This window comes from Polypterus senegalus, chromosome 6, assembly GCF_016835505.1.
Source record: "Polypterus senegalus isolate Bchr_013 chromosome 6, ASM1683550v1, whole genome shotgun sequence".
Lineage (NCBI taxonomy): Eukaryota > Metazoa > Chordata > Cladistia > Polypteriformes > Polypteridae > Polypterus > Polypterus senegalus.
Window position 1 is genome coordinate 107,762,378 of NC_053159.1, and position 21,377 is coordinate 107,783,754.

At 38.7% G+C, this 21,377-nt stretch overlaps 1 protein-coding gene across 5 annotated transcripts in view; it reads right to left on the reverse strand.

Annotated features, from left to right (window-relative positions):
* acaca (acetyl-CoA carboxylase alpha) overlaps positions 1 to 21,377 on the reverse strand; it is a 187,890-nt gene that overhangs the window by 45,429 nt on the left and 121,084 nt on the right. For all 5 annotated transcript variants that reach the window (XM_039756717.1, XM_039756721.1, XM_039756718.1 and 2 more), the window contains 4 exons: positions 19,941 to 20,210; positions 19,752 to 19,849; positions 10,835 to 10,955; positions 10,046 to 10,156 (listed from right to left, as the gene is read on the reverse strand). In XM_039756717.1, coding sequence (XP_039612651.1) covers positions 10,046 to 10,156; positions 10,835 to 10,955; positions 19,752 to 19,849; positions 19,941 to 20,210 — 600 coding nt within the window. The remainder of the gene's footprint in view (positions 1 to 10,045; positions 10,157 to 10,834; positions 10,956 to 19,751; positions 19,850 to 19,940; positions 20,211 to 21,377) is intronic.

Below are 21,377 nucleotides of genomic sequence, written 5' to 3' on the forward strand. Positions count from 1 at the left end.
ATTTCCCAGAGGGTTCCTTGCAACACCAGTGAAATTCTGTGCTAGAAAAATGAACAATTTGCAAAAAGTAATCCCCTCCTCATCTGTATGAGTAAGTATGCAATAATCCATCACTTACTTTTATTGTAAATCGACATATAAGAGCAATGTCTTAAAAAGAGTGGACCCAAAGGGCGGGGCCACCTGTCAATTACCACCAAGTACGGCCCTCCACCCTATTTAAGGGAGGAGCTCCTTTGTTCCTGGCAGTTTATTGAAAGCACAAGGCAGTGGAAAGTTTTTGTGAGTTTCGGTACTATTGCTATTGCTTTGTGGATTTCAACTCTGTGCTTTGTTTTCCAACTTTTTCAAGTTTGTCTTAGATTTCATTTTGTGACTGATTATTTTTAAACATGTGCTCTGTTTTTGACCACGCTTCTGGATTCTGTATTGGGACTTGCTTGCTGTGTATTACATTGCCTTTCAGGTAATTCGTTGGTGCTCTTTGGAGCTTAGAGGCTTGCAAAGCCTTTTTGCTAAAATAAACCATTTAAATTTTATAAGGATTTGTCTCGGCCCTTTGGGTATCTAGTCAGGTATTTGCTGGTATTTTCCCCCTCTAGTGGGCAATTTTGGAAATTGTTTTTGGTGTCTGTGCTTTCACGACTCCCTAGATCATGACACCAGGGACCAGGCTACAGCAGACTAAGCCAGGTTCCTATGTTTTTTCTACTCCTTTCTATCTTTAGGTTCTTAGAAACTGCTTGGGACCCACTAAGAATGCAGATACTTGTATTTATGGGGGCTCCTCCTACAAGACAGAGATGATGTTGCAGTCACTCATTACTTTGATAGTCTTTTTAACATATGAACCTCTAGACTGTAGCTGAAGCCTTGCTGGACTTTGAAGCATTTTAAGCACTTCCTTGACTTGTTTGAGTTAGGTTAGTGTTGTACAACTGCGCTCTGCAGAGCAGAGTATTCTCCTTGGGCACAAATGTCGCTAAGGAAGTCTTAACCTGTTACTTAAAATTAAACATGCAGGACCAAACAGGTTAGAGAATAAGGAAGAAGCCTCAAAAGGAGATTATGAAAGGACACATGTCTATCTGTCCTTACAGTGTACTCAGCACTCAACTCAAGTCTTGCATGCTAAAAAACATATAGTGCTTTCACCATAATAAATAGTGACAAACTTTCAGTGAATGAAGTCTACAGTCCCTTTTAGTTTAACTCAAAGCCGACTGCACTTTGATGGGTGGCCATAATTCAAGTGCTCAGTCACTTGTAGTAGGATATTATAACTCAGCAGGTTTGTGAACCTGGATTTGCCTTCTAACATCTGGCACAGACCAACACTATTCAAAATATGAAGTCAATCACTGGGCACATCACACACACACCCACACACACTCATATCAGAATTGCCAATGAATGTAACATGGATGCCTTTGTTATTTGGGAGAAAATCTGAGAAAACTTGAGAAAAACTAACACCTTGCACCATGCCATGCTTCAAACTCAATGAGACAACAATACCATCCTTTCCTGAACCATTCTGTTCAACTTGTGGCTGTAAAAAGTGATGGTACACTGATGTGATGGTATTGTATCCAATGTAAGGTCTCGAAAGGTATAGCCAACTCCTCCTGTGCTGATGCTTATGGTTCATGGAAGAAAGAAAAAGAAATGTGATAAGGATATGCGGTATAAAAGGAACACTGCCCTTTGATATGTAATCACCTCCTCACAATGGGTTGTGGGTTGTACTGTCCATGGATTATATTCAAATTATCTTTAAACATAAAAATCTGAATAAAAATATCAAGATAGCAGAGTGTGTGCTCCCATGTACTGGATCCATTTGAATCATCAATTCAGCTCATCAGCTGGGTTACCATGAACCAGCAGAGCAAGTCGTAATGTGTGGGGCGGTTTATTGGATATGATAGAAAATGCCTTCCACAGTTATAAATGTTGCCTCCTGATGTATCCTTCCACTAAAACAGAAGGCAGTCTGCATGCATTTTTTTTTAAGTCGACATATTATAGGACTACCACAGTCAGCAACTGGCCTATCACTTGTCCAGTCTGATCACTGGATGTTGCACCTTGTGCATCTAACTCTGGTGGCCAACATTTGTGGTCAGAAGAACAAGACAACACTAATGGAGGGCTCTGAGGCCTTCAGCACAACTCTTTACCTGTAAAAGGAATAAAAAGAATTATCTCCCATCTTCTCTTTGTGCTTACTAGATTGCAAAAGATGGAAGGAGTATTGTGATTATTAATTCTAGGTATTTTTCCAACAAAATCAGAAATTCTAAAGAAGGCATTACTTCTACACTACATTGATTACATCAAACATAAGCAATGCATACCAACTGACATGAATGATATGAACAACACTATTGTGTTTCTAATGGTTCTCTTTCCAACCTTCTTGGAAGTTTTTATTTTATTCTTTGCATTGTTTATGCTGCGTAGGACGCCCACTTCTTCCAGCTACTTTGCTATTTACCTATAAGTAGAGCTCGGTTATAGATCGAAATTTAAAAACTATAATAACTGATACCACTGTGTCTACAGTTCACCACACTTGTAGCACTCGTTTGCACCGCACAAATAAAAAAAAAAATCAGTACCTTCAAAGCAAATATTAAAAAACGGCACCTGAAACGACAATGTGTTATAACTAGAGGTTTGTCATCTGCTAGACAACACAGGCTGAAGCTAATAGAATGTCATAACACTCCAGTTGCAAGCATTCCTATTGGACACTAAGCATGCCGTGAGGTTTCACAGGTGGACCATGGAACCACCGGGGAAAGGTTTAGGGATAGGACTTCACTTTATACTTGGTGCTACTGACACGCTTGAGCATCCTGTGGCATTATTTTATTTATAATAGTAGAAAAGCCACATGCAAAAAATGATTTTTTTTTCAGAATATGCCCAGAACCTGTCAGATCTTAACATCCCTTGAACAAAAGTATGATTTTAAACTAGAATGGACAAAGAAAGAAAGAAAGTACATGGAGGAAAAAAATCACTGGTATGGAGTCAAAAATGATGGGCAACATCACTTCAAATGAGTAAGACAGAGATGCTCCATGTGAACAAAAAATTAAAACGGCTGAATAAATGGTTGATACAGGAGAAAGTAGGGTGAAATGACACCTTTGATTGGCTAATAAAAGGTGTCATTTCACCCTACTTTCTGCTGTATCCATCTATGGCTAACACGGTATAACACTCTACTGCTATGAATAAATGGTTAGACAAGTCCAGCTGTGGAGTCAGCCAATTCATCTCAAGGTAAACAAAACCATGGACATCAAAATAAAATAAAACTAAATAAAATATATCAATTTGTAGCCAGTTAACTGAGACTTCTGATGCACCATATACCACAAGAATTCTTCTCACACTTGAAGCACATGCCAATTTAGTGACACACTTAAAATGATCCAGTGAGCTAGAAGCTGGATTTCAATCTGCACCTTGTGATTTCATATTCATCTGTTTAACTACTAAAAGCCAAGAACCTCTGCACTTCTCCACCAAGCTCAATGGAGGACATTCCTGTCCGTACTAGTAAGCGCAATGAAGGACATTCCCATCTGTACTATCAAGGGGCAGTTAAAGCCTAACCCGAGCCAGATGGAGTCTCCTGCGGAGCAGCCGCTCTAGTGTTCGGTCCCAGATAAATTCCAGTTGTCCATTCATGGCAGACACGCCATAAAGTGACAAAGGCGCCTCCAGAGAACAGGAGGTCAAAAACATGAGTTAACAATTAAAAGAATATAAAAAAGTTATTTGCCCCCCTTTGGTCAGCTTGCAACAAGAGAATGGGCCCATGGGGATGCTTTGTATCCTCAAGTGCATATTAATTATCCAGAGCCTCTGATCTGTGTCAGGGCATCTGCAAGGATCGATCCTCTCAAGAGTAAGTGTTCTGTGATCTGGCAGGGCTGCAAGCACGATGATCTCTTGAAAATGCCTGAGTTCAATCAATAGTGAGCTCTGTGCACAATACATCTTCCTACCCCATCACCCCCACCTTCTGACAAATCTGCTGTGTTGTGCTACACTGGCAGACACATACCACTACCGATGCATTCAGGGTGCTTCCCAGACATGGGCACAGGAATTGGCATGGAGTTCTTCTCACACACTTTTTGCCAGAATGCTAACCTACTATGACTCTCTGCATGAGGCTTACTAACTGTGCTGCAAGCCAGAAAGTGCACATGTGGCCTGGCAAAATAAACAGATTTCACTCCACCTGACAGCAGGCACAGCTGCCACCTGCCCCAGTGCATCATGAATCCTTCCCGTTGTAGTTTTAGCTAATCAGCAGACACCTATCAGTTAGTCAGAGAACTGCCAGTCAAGCTGATAGTGGGTACATATCCAGCAGTTCATCTTCTCAATTTAATATTATTGGTGCAATGATAGTTATGAAGATTAGTGACAGAAATCCTTCAACATGTGGTTGTGTTCATTTTTAATAAAGTTGCAGAAGGTGACTAACCTCACATTACACAATCCTTTGTCCACATACATACATCCAGAACAGTTTATCACGAAGGTTGCTATAGTATTCTACAGGAAGGACTGTAAGGTCTCTTTACTCGCAGTCCAATAACAAAACAGAATCACTGTAACTGAAGCCTCAGAACCCAGTGGGATGCCACAGATGCCGAAGACTGAACTGAAGAGAAATCCAGGAATACTACCGTCACTACCACTATTCCATGAATGCACTCAACATCTTCTTGACTCCTTTAAATTTAAAGAAATACAAAGCCAGGGTGTGAGTGGTAGTGGGGTTGGTCCTCGAAAAACTCCTAAAGATGTTAGGAGCAAGAAATGTATGTTAAGGGCTCGTCATTTACATCTACAAGCCACAAGGGGGCAGACTGAAGTTAAAAGCACAACCAAATCTTTCAGGAACAAAATGGAGACCACCAATTTAAAGGTTGGAGGCAAAAGCACCAAGGGAAAACACCTACTCACCACAAGAGGGCACTATGGAGGAGAGGGCGAAAAGGAGATGGTTAACATGGCATTCAGATACAAAGTAACCCCCCTAAAATACCTAAAGAACACCAGGGGAAAGAACATCTACAATATAAGAGAGGGCACACTGGAAAAAAGGCACAAAGGGATCCTATTGCAAAGTACAAGAGAAGCAAAAGGCTCCAAAAAGCCATTCAGCACCAAGGACAGTACAGCACACATGAAGATGACCAAAGGACGGTCTACACATAAGTGTAGGTATGCAAAGGATCCTATACTACAAAGAAAGCTTAGAAACGCATAAAATAAAGAGGAGGGCTGCAAGGAGAAGTGGACTATATAATGTGCTATTAAAGCAACTCTCTGTTGCCTTCTGCTGTGAGGTTCCAAATTATGTCCCTGTACAAACCCTGCCTTGCCGGCTATGCCAGAATTTGTTCTTTTCCCGATTTTTTTTTTTTCTGCCTTCCTGCTCCAGCAGAATCAGAAACGCTGCAGTGTTACAATACTGAGGTGCTCAGTCTGCTTCTATTAAAGTAGGCAAATTGAAATTTACATGTTATTGCGTTCCGGCATGCAGCGCTTTGCGATGTGTCATCTAATTTTAAATCGAGCCACGTTAATTCACTGACGGGGAAAGAGGGAATGGGGGAGGTAAAAAAAAAAATCTCTGTCTCAGCAAAAGTTTTCATTAAAATTTTAGACAAATGATCTCTATGTCCTTCTACCAAGCAGCCTGGGGCATCATGCTATTTCTATGCAAATAACAACCTCACGCTTTTCTATCCTATTATTTCCACTGGAGCTGTTGCAACATGACCCAGACTGCAGAGACGGAGCGTGCGTGTGTGAGGGGTTGGGGAAGGGGGGGGTGGGTGGTGAGCAGTGAAGTGTGAAAATATATAACACCAGGAGTGTAACAGAGACAAGAACAGCACACAAAGACATGACAACAATTTGCTTCTTCTTGCCTCTTATGCTACAGCCCGACCCACAAGAGCCCAATTTGGGAATGCTGCCTGGGTGCAAAGTGTAGCTTTGCTGCTTTCAGCCACACACACACACACACACACACACACACACACACACACATTTCTTCATGTCATTGGTCTGTCAGATGCAAAGGAATATGAAGTGGCAGCGCTTTTGTGAGAAATCTCTCCTTATTGAAGGCTTCTTTCCTTACTTGATACCAAAGGTTTGCTGTCTCCAGGCAGATAGCCAGAAGTTAACTGTTCCCCTGAAAGCTCCATTATTGGAATTATTTTCCAAATAAACTTTACAGCTAAGACACAGCTGCCCACTACCCTTCCTCCACTAAACACTACAAAACATCATCCTTCCCTTAAAGCAATCATAAGGCACTGTAATATAATGTAGGTATGAATTTTGTTACCGAAGTGTGAGGTAAGGTGACACGGCTGTGGCATCTGTACAGTAAGTGTATGAATTGAGATTTACCTAACAGCTTAAGTTAAACCCTATACTTGAGTGCAGAGTCTCCCCTGTAAGTGTCAAGGAGGTAAAGTGACTTGGGTCAGTTTATTCAGGCATTCAGTGATGAGCTGGACTTTGAATCCCAATCTGTTTCTTTTAACCTTTAAATCAATGAGACTAATCGCCTCCATGACAGAAACAACAAAAAGACTTTTAATAAAGGTCACTCAGGGAGTCAATAGGTGTCTGTTATCAAGTGAGTTGTCCAGCATATTCCATCAAGAAAGAGAAGAAGGCCTGAACTGGGAACTGATGACCTTATTTTCAAAAGGGTATTTTACAGAAGACAAGTAAATTTTCTTTAGGCATTCAAAGACTAAGCCAATCTGTGATGAAACATCTGTAAGACAAATTCAAAGAGCTCCAAGTCCTCCTGCAAAACCTGGTATCCTACTTCAGGGGAAAAACAAAACACGTCTTCAAATGGCAGTGTCCTATGACAGAGCAGCTCCAGAGTTCTCTCTGCACCCAAACACATCACAGCTCTCTTTCAAGGTTCAATGGATGTTAGGGAGAAGCAGTCAATCCATCTGCTCCATGCCTGCATTTGCATTTCATGCCTTCTGGCTTTTTTGAAGTGGAAGCACTTTGATGCATTCAAAAGAACATATTACAGTTACAGAAATTTTATGGCAGGGTTGTTGGGCGAAATCATTTAAAAAAGGTAAGGGAAGAGCAACACTAGAACCAAACTCACTTAAAAAATACACTGAACAGAGTATGAACAAGGCAGGGGTTGTTGCCACGGAAGGAATACACTATTCAAAAGCACAACTTATACTGGCATAGCTGAGCAAGAACCAGCACCAGCACCAGGTAAATGAGTGGCCAGTGCTAACCAAGAATATCTGTTGTAATTAGAACAAGAACTACAAAAAATTCACCAATCTAATTCCTACTGCATTTCTCCAAAACCAATCACGTAAATAGGTGTCAGTAACTGGAGCCCTCCAAATGAGACATTGTAATCACAAGTGTCACTAACCTAAGAGCAGCCAGAATCGCCAAAAAAGAAACAACTCTCCAATTTTCAGTTTGTGATATTATCATACTCCATCCTAATTATCAGTCAATGATAACTGGCCAATTGCAAGGTATCAGTGACACCACCTGTCAAACATAAATTTCATTTAGATAGATAGATAGATAGATAGATAGATAGATAGATAGATAGATAGATAGATAGATAGATAGATAGATAGATAGATAGATAGATAGATAGATAGATAGATACTTTATTAATCCCAAGGGGAAATTCACATTTGAAATTTACCCATTTAATTTGACATTATACTTTGCTTTTGTTCATAATAATTCTTTACATTTATTTAGCTCTTTTCTCACTACTCAAAACACTTTACATGGAGAATGAGGATCCACTTCAGCCACCACCAATGTGCAGCATCCACCTGTATGATGTGACGGCAGCCAATGTGAGTCAGTACACTCACCATGCATTAGGTATTAGGTGATTAAGGGGTTAAAGAGAAAGCCAATCAGAGACGAGGAATGATTAGTAGGCCACAATGACTAGGTCATGGAGGGCAGTTTAGCCTGGATAGCGGGATACACCCTGCTATTTACGAAGAATGTCCAGGAATCTTTAAAGACTACAGAATCAGGACCTCGGTTTTAAGTCTCATTCAAAGAACGGCACCATATTTACAGCATAGTGTCCCCGGCTAGGGGCAATGGGATCCACACACAGACAACATATGCTTCTCCACACCTCCTATTTACCTTTGCCTGGCAACAGCAATAACTCGCTATTTGTTTTGCCAGGAGATGGAAAAGTGAATAGAGACAGAGAGATAAACATAACTAAAAACAACCAAAACCAAATAATTGATTGATCACGAACTAAAACATTAAACAAGTCAAAAGAGCCTAGCAAACTTTCAAAATCTAGAAAATTGTTAGGAACATACACCAAATTATATTTTTATGAGAATCCAGAATATCAGAAGCCACTTTGGGCATAGGGTTTACTTTTAAAGTGTTGAGTTTGTTACATCACAAAGTGCAACTTCTAGAAAGCCATGTCCCTAACAACAAAGAGTTACACACCATGGATTAATGTATAAAAACATGACAGGAATAAAAATTCACATTTTAGAAGTAAAGAATATGTAATTCAAAATTTCAGATGCTCAATGCCCTCTCCCAAGTATTTATACTAGAGACACAATAAAAAAAATACAGAAGGTACAAATAATGCCTAAACTTTGCTACACTGTAACACTATTGCTTGAGGTCTTGTCAAGCAGGCATTTTCTAGTTTCTTGCACTTGCTGTTGCAGAATACCCAGGTTGGGGGTAGCAGTGGGGATGAGGCCATCGAACTGGGATTCTCCTGGTTCTAAATGAGCGTGATGCCCCAAAGTCAAGCTGATGAACGAGTTCTTTTGTTAGCCTACTCTCTATTGTGAGTCAGCAATATCACGACTCTCATCTTACTAGGACTTTGTCCTGATTTATTATGTTTACCAAGAATATTCCTTTATGTTTTAATTTAGGTGTGTTTTTATATATATATTGTTTAATAATTTACTATTTTTAAGAAACTCTATTACATACATATTGAGCCTATATTTAGTGAGGAATGATACACAAGAATACATTTAAAAGTTATTCTGATCTTCCAAATTTCTTTGTTTTCCCACTCACAATTTTCACACTACATTTATTAGTTTTTGTTTCCTTTTTTCTTATAACTTGTGAGTAAACCTTTAGTTAGCAGCAGGCTACCTCTCACTGGCTCAGATTCTTCTTGTTCTTGCCCAAATGCTTTATTGACCTTTCTACACCAGACACTGTCTCAGATTCCACCATCTGCTTGCCTCACAAATATGTAACACTTATTCTGGCACAAGGCCTTCACATTTCATCCAAGGCTACTGTGCATGACTAAATGATAGGTATAAGGGCCCAAAAGACATTAAAACTTAACACAGGGTGACACGTCTGCACACTGTGGCCTGACAAGAGGAGCAATTACCAACAATTCTTGACCTGCCCAGCTGGCACCGAAATCTTCACAAATGATTTTAAATGCATTCAAGGTGTCCTAGTCATCTCACATCATCATGTACTATCTATATGTCACCAAGAATATCTGCTCTGATTACATCATCTGTCAAAAAAATGACACGTTAGCCACACCTATTAATGCCAATCTGATCAAAGAAAAAGACCAAAGATTGACAGAGAGAAAGTCGATGAAAGTTTTAACCCATGAGGCAGAGCAAAGCCAAGTGGAAGCACTATGAGGTGACACCTACTGTATGTGGTTACAGTCTGGAAGATATCTCCAAATATGTCACACCCTGAGATAAACTGAGAATCCTCTGTGTTGACCAGTCCTGTATGCCTTCTTTCTAACCCATGAATCACTTCAGCCAGTTTAGGACCAGTGGTGTTAAGGACAAAAAAAGAACTAATAACAAGTCACAAAAAAAAGCAGAATGTATGCAGTTACAAGAAACTGAACAACTTTTCTTGACAAAAAATGTTCCGGTAGAGACCATGAAAATCAAAGACTCACTTTGTTCAATGCCCCTGCTCCAGTCAGAATAATGTGGGAATTCTCCACTTGGATAATTCTCTGCCCAAGCCTCACAAGGTAAGCCCCAATACCAATGGCACGGCATGTGACCTGCAAAGAATGAAGAGATAAGCTGCCAGTTAACACATTTTATTATGCAAGGGTGGGCAAAATCAGGTTTACAGTTATGAGGTACGAGATTGTACCTAAGTGCACTGAGGCATTAATTTGAGTTAATAAAGCTCTTAAAGTTGTTGAGTTAATAAAGCATATCCTGTATGTTTTTTTACATATGAACAACTATAAACCTACTTTGCCCACCCCTGTATTTGTTCAAATTCAGTAGGTGTACATTTATTTTATCTGTTCAAGTTACCACAGCAAAGTGAGTATTTATACTATAACACCGGAACTTATGGCACCTGAGGATACCTGCTTATGTTATTAAAGCAGCTACCTATTTCCAGTTCAAAAGAATTAATAATCGAAGGCAAATGCATTATTTTAGCTTAAAGAGAATGGATTGCAAGCAGCCAAAACAAGTCGAGATTCAGATACTGTCTGCAAAACAGAGCAACATATGAAATCCGAGCAAGAGAGACTACTGTTGATTTGCTGAGGCAAAGCCTTTAGAAAAATGACGGTCGCAGAGACATTCTTGAATGCTATTGTCTCCAGGTCTTTAACCACCATTAAAGCTCAAGGCTGTTTCCAGGACATTTGAGGGTTAATCTTGAGGAGCCGGCAAGCAATAGATACAGATTTGTTAATTAGGAGACACCGCCTCACCAGGTTCATAGTGATTATCTCTTCGTATGCCAGTGAGGACTCTCCTGCAATCATTCCTGATCCTCGCAGGTTTTCCACCCCCAAACCATCTTCTTTTCCAATGATGTCAGTAATCTTGTACCTATTACAAGAACAGCAAAGGAGGGCTCTTTCAAACTATTGGAACTATCAGAAAAGAAAACTGTTCTACAAAAACATGTTATTCTTAAAGTAAAAAAGGAAAACAAAGCATTTGAAAATTATCCACATTCGTCATTTGAAAGCAGATATAACTTCATTACTGAGAAAGTACCAAGGATGGCTTCAAGGTTTTTATTTACCTCTTTACCATCTCTCAAGCAACAAGCTTTCCATGTCTTTTTTCCTGGCAGCCTGACCTTAAAGGCCTGAAACCTCCCTCTTCAGCCCTAACCTCTGACGGCCATCATGTTTTTCCTGGCTGATTAATTTTAATCCTTTCTTTTTCTGGACAGTACTATGATTAGGACTACATAATCACAGCACTGGTGATTATTGCTTTAGAGATAAAGAAAAAAGTCTGCTTAGTGTTCCTAATACTGATATTAGACAGTAGCATGGTGGTGGATTTGTTCATTTTTTTTATCTCCAAGAAACTAGGTCTGATTCCAACACAGACCCCGCTGTGGAGGCTGCACATCCTCTCCATGTCTACATCTGATAAACTTTGCAGATGATGCTAAACTAGGTGGATTGACAGATAATACAGAATCAGCCGAATCATTACAAAAACCATCAGGTCAAATCTTGATTCGGTGTTATTTTGGAGAACTGGCAAGTGTACTGGGGTAATTGGCCTGTTCTGGACAGAATTCTGCTAATGTTCTAATAAAATTGTCAGAACAGATTACTGGGTCCATTTTAATGAATCAGTGCAACACAAGATCATTCCATCTCTCCATTTTAAAACCAATCTAATATACAGCAATTCCAGGGTCAAGGGAGCCAGAGCCTGTCCTGGCTACATGGCAGGTATCATCCCTGGACGGGGTGGCAGGGGTTTACTGATTATAATGACATCGGGTTTAGAAAAAGCCACAAATTTAGGAATTTACTTCTTCCAGAATCAAAACAATCATATGATCTGCATTTTTATTTTGTTACTTTCATATTAAATGTAAAATACTAGTGTTGCACTAAATATATAATAACTTACAAAGCTGCAGTCCTAGAAACAATTCTGTTTTATTATTGAACCCTGGTTATATTCTTAGCCTTTAAGTTTTACCTTTGATATCAACTCAGCTCCTCATGCTCATAACAATACTACCTCAGCTAATTGCTGTATTTCCATCAACTGGATGTGCATTTTTTCAGCGATAAATAAAAATGCATTTAATAACTGTAAATTTTGCAACCTGCATAATGATGTATTTCCCTGAAAAAATTAAGTCACACGTGTTTTGATTTATTGAAAGAAAAAGAAAAAAAATTGACATGTCTCCATCCTAAATTTCACATAATCGTAAATTATGCTTCCCTGACTTTCCAATATCCTATTTATAAGGGTGAAAAAACTAAACAAACAAAATATACAGACAGCAGATTAATATTGGCCAATTACTAATAATTCTTATATGTATAATCTGACACACTTCAATGATGAAGGCACAGAAATTAAGCAATTACTTGCATGATACAGCTAAAAGAAACTGCCCTTTTGGCCCGAACAGAAAAGAGTACACGTCAGAAAATTCTGGGAGGTTGCAGTTGAGAACCATTTTACTGAAAGCCTCTGGATACAACATTTTAGAAAGTCAACATCAGCATCTGAAATGCCATGTAGTTGCATAAGACCACTGACGAACGACTAGGTAAGGACTAGGCACGGACCACTATTTCAACCTGAAAGCACACTGCCACAGCTTTGTACAAATTGGCCACTTGTGCTGAGTGCAGCCACCATTAACAGCTTTGTACATACTGTACATGGCCATGCAAGAGAGAATTGCTGTAATTATATTAACCATAACAACGTTTATTTAAAGAGCTGCTTTTGATACAAAAATGTAGCTTAAAGAAGTGTTTAACAAAACATAAAAGAAAAAATTACTAACAGCAAAATAAACAAAGAAACAACTACATTAGTACAAGATTATATAGTACAAATAAACAAATAAGTAACAGAGGGAGACGAGTCCCTACGTTAGGTTAAATTAGGGATATAAAGTAAAGGAGATCAATCTATAATTGTTCAGGGTCTTGTCAAAGATCAGTTTTGAATCCAAGACATTTCACACCTGGAACTGCACATATTCACCACACCAGACGTATATAGGCACACAGAATCATTTCAAGACCCCTAAATATTATACACAACAAGACAGACTACTAACATACACAGGCCTATTTTTAAATGAAATGAGTAGTGTCTTTTTAAGAACGGACAAAAAGAACTGTGGTTGTTCAATTTTTTGGAAGTGGCCTTGTGCGTTAGGGAAAGCAGCAGGTATTATCATTTTGTTTCTATCTGTTGTTGTAGGAGAGAGACATAAGATGAGAATCCCGTCACATGATTCCCAATTTATGTGTAAATGTTAAAAATGTTTCCACTACAGTTTTTTTACATTTCAAGTAACAATAAACATCTATCGATACTTGACAGACAGATAGACAGATAGACAGATAGACAGATAGATAGATAGATAGATAGATAGATAGATAGATAGATAGATAGATAGATAGATAGATAGATAGATAGATAGATAGATAGTTAGATAGTTTATTTGTGAACATAACTGCTCCCTTTGCCTTCACTGACAAATACTTCTAAGAGTTAAAACATTTTCCCTTAAACTCCTTTGGATGGAAACCTAACTAATGTGTGTATGTTTTCACTACGGGCTGAGCATCCAAGAATGTCTTAATGCAAGGCTTTTACAGGGCCTTCAGGTTTCAGCAGAACCTTTTACTTCTTTGTTGCTTAGGAGTCTTCAGTATGTCGAGAAGTTTCATGAGCCCTCTTTTCATAGTAAGGGGTTTAAATACGGCTATGATATTTTAAAGACATAAATAAAAATAATCATGCTACTCCACAGAGGTAAGCTGGCCATGATGACAGAAAATGAGAGACAGTGGAGAGAATCTGTGGCAAATCAGGTAAGAAGAAAGAGACACAACTCCAGTCCTCTGCCATCACCATCCAGCCCTTGGTTACCATATTAAATCCACTGCTTAATTTTTCACAGTAAGTGTTGGCCTTTTGTATTACAATATTCTTCAACAGTAATTTGTTCTATTTTATGAATTCTATGATGTTGTACTATATGAAATTAAGAAGTGATTGTAGCCTCCATGACTGTCTGCTACCCTAACAAACTTATATACAAATAATGAACATTTTGGCTGCTTTTGATTGGAGTCCTTTGGTTTCTTTAAAATGTCATCACCAGGACTTTACCAACACATGTCTGAATGCTAATATACAGGAGCTAGAATAAGAGTAACTAGTGGTTTTCTGAGCAGGTTCACTTTTTTAATTCTTAAACTTTTCTCATGGTATTAGTAAATTACGGATTAACAAGGACATCTAATCCTGGAGTCAAGTATTACAAAAGATGCAGCATGTAATCTCTATAGCTTTGACTGTAAAAAATCTAATAAATTCAGCAAAATCAATCATCTGCTGCATAGAGTGGACCACTTCAGGACTTTTGGACAAATCTTCTGTTATACCTTACGGCTTATATTCCTTAAAGTAAATAACCAAAAACATGACAATTTTCAGGACAATTATTAATAAGGAGTGAAAAAAGTCTCCACAGTGAAGAGAGCTACGCAGGGTTACCACAGTTTGAACAACCTATCCACTAAAGTTGCAGGGAGTAGGTTAATTCCAGTGCTTCATTTTGCAGTGTTTGTCATTATTTTTTAGTTAATAACTGCAAAAATAAACAAATGCATAAAAATACATAAAATACATCACCGACAGCAACAATATAGAAGCTTTCTGACCAGATCATCTTTCCTAGATTATTTGTGTATATAAAGATAAAAAAATTAAAAAAATGAGCGGTGGTGACTTCCCCATTTGGGAATGGATGTTTCAGCCAAATGGCAGCTAACAAAAAGGATCAGAAGAAGAATAAATAAAAGCATAGAAAAATAATGTTGACATGAGTCTGTGTGGGCTAAGAAGCTTTGGCTCGATCTTCTTACGCTTGTTTAATGGCATGTGGTAGGCAGGATCACTGTTTGTATGCATTGCACATGTATTGTTTACACAACTTAACCCATGAACATCAAATGAAGAAAGATCAATCAAAGGTGTTCACCGTCAGGATTTGTCCTTTCACATATAACTAATGAGTTAATTTGCTACTGTTCCAAATTAAACTATTAATGTCAAATATCATTTACCCCCAAGATAAACACCCAGTATTGCTAAAGACAGACATTAGTAAGAAACCATCTATATAAATTGTTATACTGGGAATAAAGGGTTTCTGGACAATGGACATGTTTTGCTCTCAGTGCTCTTCAAAGGGTTCATAGTGAGCAAAGGCTGAATGACTACGACAACAAATGTGATACAAGCAATAAGTGCAGGACTGGCATGCACACAAGCCTTCAGTACTGAGGACAAAGTGGACTACTTTGTAGTGTGGGCGGCACGGTGGGCGGCAGTGGTAGTGCTGCTGCCTCGCAGTAAGTAGACCTGGGTTCACTTTTCGGGACCTCCCTGCGTGGAGGTTGCATGTTCTCCTCGTGTCTGCATGGGTTTCCTCCAAAGAGGTGCAGGTTAGGTGCATTGTCCCTAGTGTGCTTGGTGTGTGTGTGCCCTGCCCGGGATGTGTTCCTGCCTTGCACCCTGTGTTGCCTGGGATTGACTCCAGCAGACCCTGTGACCCTGTGTTAGGATATAGCGGGTTGGACAATGACTGACTGACTTTGCAGTGTCATTATCAAAAAGTATATGGCAGGGCAGCACAAATGATTATTGATCTGCCAATAAAGTGCTCCAGATTACCAAGTGATACATAAACTAAATCAAAAAGTATTAACTAATATGTAGGAAGAAAAGACCTCCAGCAGCAGGACACATTTAGAAATAAGAACAGGGATTTGTTGTATAAAGAAGGTGAGGGCATGCGTTCTCTCCCAAATTAGGATTGTCAACACAAGATGATCGGAACACTTAAGGAGTATCACATCACGCAGTATTCTTGGGGGCTGGCAATAGGCTTAAATAGGAACACGGCTATGTGGTAATTACCGGCGTGCCTGGGGAAAAAATATTAATATATTGACAGAGTGCTCATTTTCCACATGTTTTATTATTTGAAACTGAAATGTTTCAAAATTCAAAGCTTTGTTTTATTGTACAATTTTTACATCTTTTCCTTTCATTGCCATTTACAGTGAAGAAAGGACAAATGAAAGCTGTAACAAACATGGTATAAGCGTGTATGGTGAAAACTTAGGAAAGTGTACTGTTAGGTTTGTGGCAAAAAGAGCAGGAAGGATGGATAACTGATATATGGACAATTATAGATATTGTTAGGAATCGTAATTTCATTCTAAATTGTTAACCATGGATAAAATACTGTACACGATAACCAATTTGGCCATTAGTTACAGTTTACACTTCATTTTACATGTGAATTAGAAAACATAAAAGAAAACAGCTGACAGGGTGAAATGGTATTAATAAAGTGTTAAGTTAAACTTATAACTTCTATATATACACCCCCCATTATATGTAGACATTTATGTTTTAAATTGTAGGCAGATAAATACATGAGAGTGTCAGTTAGACAAGCAGTATACACATTTTTATGAAACATATAAACATTTTATACTCCGCACCACACAAACTAATCATGGACAAAAGCACTAAAGTGTCCTTTGAGCCCCAGCACTCTGAAGACATTTCCTGTTTAAACTGTTCTGATGCTATACATATCCTTTGATTTGATTTATTTGTAATTAATGAATAAAAAGATCATCTAAAGAAAATAATTCATTATTATACATTTAAAGTAATGTTATAATTTAAATCACACAGTGTTTAAAAGATTATATATTATACTCTAAATCTCTTGATGAGTATAAAAAAAAAAAAATAAATGCACAATAATTTTTTCCCTTAAGTTTCCCTAAACTGCGGCATCTCATTACAAAGAAAAATAAGCCGAGGGATCAAGGCCAGTTCTTGAAACAAATGAACAACTAAATAAATTGCATATACTGTAAATCCTTACCTATTTGCAGATATTCTCTTGGCTAAGGCCCAGAAAAATCCATCCTCACCAAAAAGTTAATTTAATGGTGAGAAAAACAAAAAGCAAACAAGCAGATAAAAAACGTACTGATGCTTTTCATTTAACAGTCGTTAAGGGCAATCTTCTTAGTGCCAGCCTACAGTAGCTGCAGAATACTGCGCCTGTCCGACCCCAAGGCAGTGGCACTGAGATTCAAGTCCCACCTGTATCCTTTTTGTAAAATTCATCTGTCTTTATAGCCAATCCACGAGAAAAACAAAATAGCTTCTGGACTGCAAGCCTTACGTACTACAATAGAAATATATATTATCTGTACATAATCTCATATATACTCCCATCACATACTGGTTTGATTTATCTAGCTAGCAACTAATTTATTTCAGTTATTTCATGTTTGCTCTATTTTTGATTCCATCCCTCACCATCTTCCTTTAATATTTATATCATTCAGTAATGCTAGGTAATATAGTCCAGATTCCTTTACCAAATCACTTCTAGAAATACAGTACTGGAAATATACACTAAGCATACATCTAGTAATAACAAAAAAAAAATCATGATTTTAGAGAACAACAAATACCCACAATTAAATATCCATCCCTGCCTAGTAGGTATTGCCCATATCAGACGTTTTAAGAAAATAATTTATGAACAGTGTTAAAATTACAACTGAATTTAGGTAGCAGATCATTCTTTTTCGTTCATCAATCTGTTAAAAGATTTTGAAGATGCCACTTGTAAGCATTGACTACATAAGAGACAAAACCCTGAATTATCTTTCTATTCTGAAATGGTGTGTGTATGCAGCCCACAATCCCATTTTGCTTTCAATACCAGAGCCTGTTTTCTACAAAGGGTTTAATATGCACAGAAGGACGTTATGGGAAGAGAAAAAATAAAGCTATATCAGCCTAAAAATGGGTAGCACGGGCTTCAATTTCCAACTTAACACGAATATATCTCATTTCAAAAACACTATCCAGACATCCCCAGCATTTACACTCGATGGATTTACACCGACTGGCATCAAGCTGTTTATGACAAGATGACACAATTTTCTCTGAATCTTTAGTGAGGGATTTAAAAGTTAACACTTTAATGATTGCATTTTTATTGATAATTATTTTTATCATTTATTTTGAATATCTGTTTGCTGGCTAATTCTACTAATAATCCATGGCCAGCTCACCTAATAATAAAAAAAAAATTGTATTTTAAATACATAAAAGATAATTTTTGTATTAGGTTATTTGAAATTCAGAATTCAAATATAGTTAAGGGATAAACAATAAGAAAAACCACAATGTTTCATATACTGTGCCTTGCCCAGATGAACCTCAAGTACTCAAATGGCCCCAAGCTGGATTCTAGGGGTTGTTCTGCCCTCTCATCGTCAGTTACAAAGCTGAGCTGTGGCTCTGACAGTGAGAATCTTCTTAGAATTCATTCAGAATAAACTGATAAGCCCAAATCAGCCAGCCATTTGCTTTACTGCCTTCTTCCAGTCAGGGTCACATGGAATGGTAAAAGGGGATGGCTTGGATGAAAGAGGTCACACTCATGGAACTGCTCACACTTGTCCAGGTTAACCGTATGTCCTTGAGCTGATTAAGTCTGGAGACACAACCCAATACCCCGACCCCCATTATTAGAAAACTGTAATTGCATCTAAACCCAAGACTAAAAGGTTTCAATCATTAAATCAGGAAACATATACAGTTTTGTAAAGTCACGTCTCCCCTAATTTGGACCAAAGCAGCACCATTTGCAAAGCACTGTTGCCTTGTAACAGTGTGTTCCAAGAGCACAGAAACCTCATCAGCCTTGTGCAGTTTTTTCCCAGTTTCTTTCCACAAACATAATGAGAAACTCCAAGCTGAAATTCGATTAGACTGCAGGCTGTGCGGTGGGTCACAGCACCAGGTAGGAGTCCACGCAGCACACAGCAGCACGTCTGCTCTTGTGTTTATTCTTTGTGTGCTGTCTGCATCTACTGGCTGCTGCTTTGTTTTGTGTCTAACCAATGGCTGCCACTGTGTTTATAACATGCTTGGGTTGTACTGACAGATGCCCATTTCTGCTAATTAATACTGTGTCATGTGATGGGCTATATGTTGTATTCATAGCTGTTCTATTTCTCTTATGACAGTTCCTCCAAATGTGTTCAGCAGTTCTAGTTGCTGCCTGTGATACCCAGATTTTTGTACCTAAATCATGGGATCTGCTGCTGTGTGCCCAAATCAAGTTTTACATGCGCTTGTGATTTATGTGGAGGAGGGTGTGCAGGTCTATGCTGAGAGCTACATGGCATTCCTATATGTTTTTGTTCAGAGGGCTGTAGAAAGTGCTATGGGGAATGTGCTTAACTGTGCTGACAGCTGTAATTGCAGCAGGCAGGATGATCTGCATTCACAGTTTAGAATATCGAGTCTGATGGCACTGTAGGTTGTGTAGTTCATTTAGAACATAGAGGTATTCATGCACTGAGTGGGTATGTAACATCTGGATTGAGATGACTATTGTCAGCATGGCATGGTATGATGCCACACGCATGTATGTGCATACAACAGCCGTTCGGCATTTTGTGTCTGCTACGCATAAACTGTGGCAGTCCAAAAGCCCAAGAGCTCAACTCTTGGTTACACATTACATCTCTTCACATGTTTGCCACCTACCTTGACTCGCCCTCATCTTCCACATGCTCACAATGGACAGAATTTAGTGCCGACACCTTCTTATAATCTTGGGGCGTTAGGTAGAGGTACTTAAAACCCTGCATTCACAAAATAATACAGCTGATTACATCAAGTGGCTCTGAGCAAACAAAGACAGATACTTGGTAGTCTTTTATTCTGCATCCTCACCTTGTACGGATCTGTGGGATCCTGCCAGGCTACATGGAACATGTGACGGATCTCTTCAGCCAGACCAATGCGTGCCCCACTATTGGCTGCAATGTAGATACGGGGAATCCCTGAAGTCCGGGCCATCTCAGATGCCTGCTGGAACAGGAGGTCTTCCTGTGGGCCAAAGGAGCCAATCTTGTGCGTGATATCATTGCTGATGACAATGATGTCACGACCCGCAGGGTACTCTGGTGTCTTAAGAGTCATTTTCCAGGCAACCATACCAGTCTGCAGCAGGAAAACAGCAAGAGTTTAAAGGCCATGTCATGGATCAGCTTCAGACCACAGCATTTCCTTTAGTTCTAAGCCATCATCTCTTGGGTGAAGCTAACAAGCATTAGATGAGAAGGATGATAACAATGAACATTCTGATTTTAATATCACTCTCACTCAAGGTCATAAAAAAATAACTTGTTGGGACTTGCTTACAAATATAAGAAAACTCAAGAGGTCCCCCTTACAGTCTGGACAACATCATGCAGGAGTTCACAATGTTCTACATAATGGAGTTTACACTGTGTGTGGTTTCAGAATCGTTGGCAAGATTCATACACTTTCACACTGTTGGGTTTGGGGATTTCTCAGCAATAAATTGGCTTATCCAAGCGGAATGCTGAAGCTCCGCATCGAGTCATTTGAAGAAGAAGAGAGACATCTGTTGGGCACAGAGTTAAACTGCGGGCAGAAAAAATGCAATTGCACTACAATATACAATCCAACTGATCTGCGTCCAACAAAGGCAAAGTAAGCTCTACCAGTGAAGTTACACTAAAATTGAGCCACAATGGCCTATAATGATTGAAATAGACATTGACTCATGTCTAATTTAGTAAACTGAACCTTAAAAAAGAGAAAGGCATAAAGGACCTGGACCAAGAAGTTGTGTCAATAAAACTAATGTTTACAAAAACAGCTACACAGACCCAGAATAAGGGGAGAGGGACACGTGAAATTAATGACATTGTGTAGACTCAGATTTAAGCTAGCCATCTATAAAAAAATAAATAAACAGGCTTCATTGTGAACAGAAAAACAAGACCTACATATCAACATACTGTATTTTGCTATTGTTTATGGAGACTTAAGAAATTTCAGAAAGAACAAAAAAAAAGGTCAGTAATGAAAACTTAAAAAACATTAGCATTTATAGGTGGCAAAAACTTAAAGCGAAAATAAGAAGGCAGGAAGGCAGTAAGAAGCTTCAGAGCATCAAGACAATGCAGAACACTGAGACTGCAAGGGCAAGGCTAATAAAGATGGAGACAGGAGTTGCCATAAAAGAATGGCACAGCTCCATGAAAAGGGCACAGATATAGCATTCACGGAGAAATCAAGAGGAGTAATAATATTGAAGGTGAAAATGAGGGTGGATGAGTTTGAGTTACAGAGACTCTT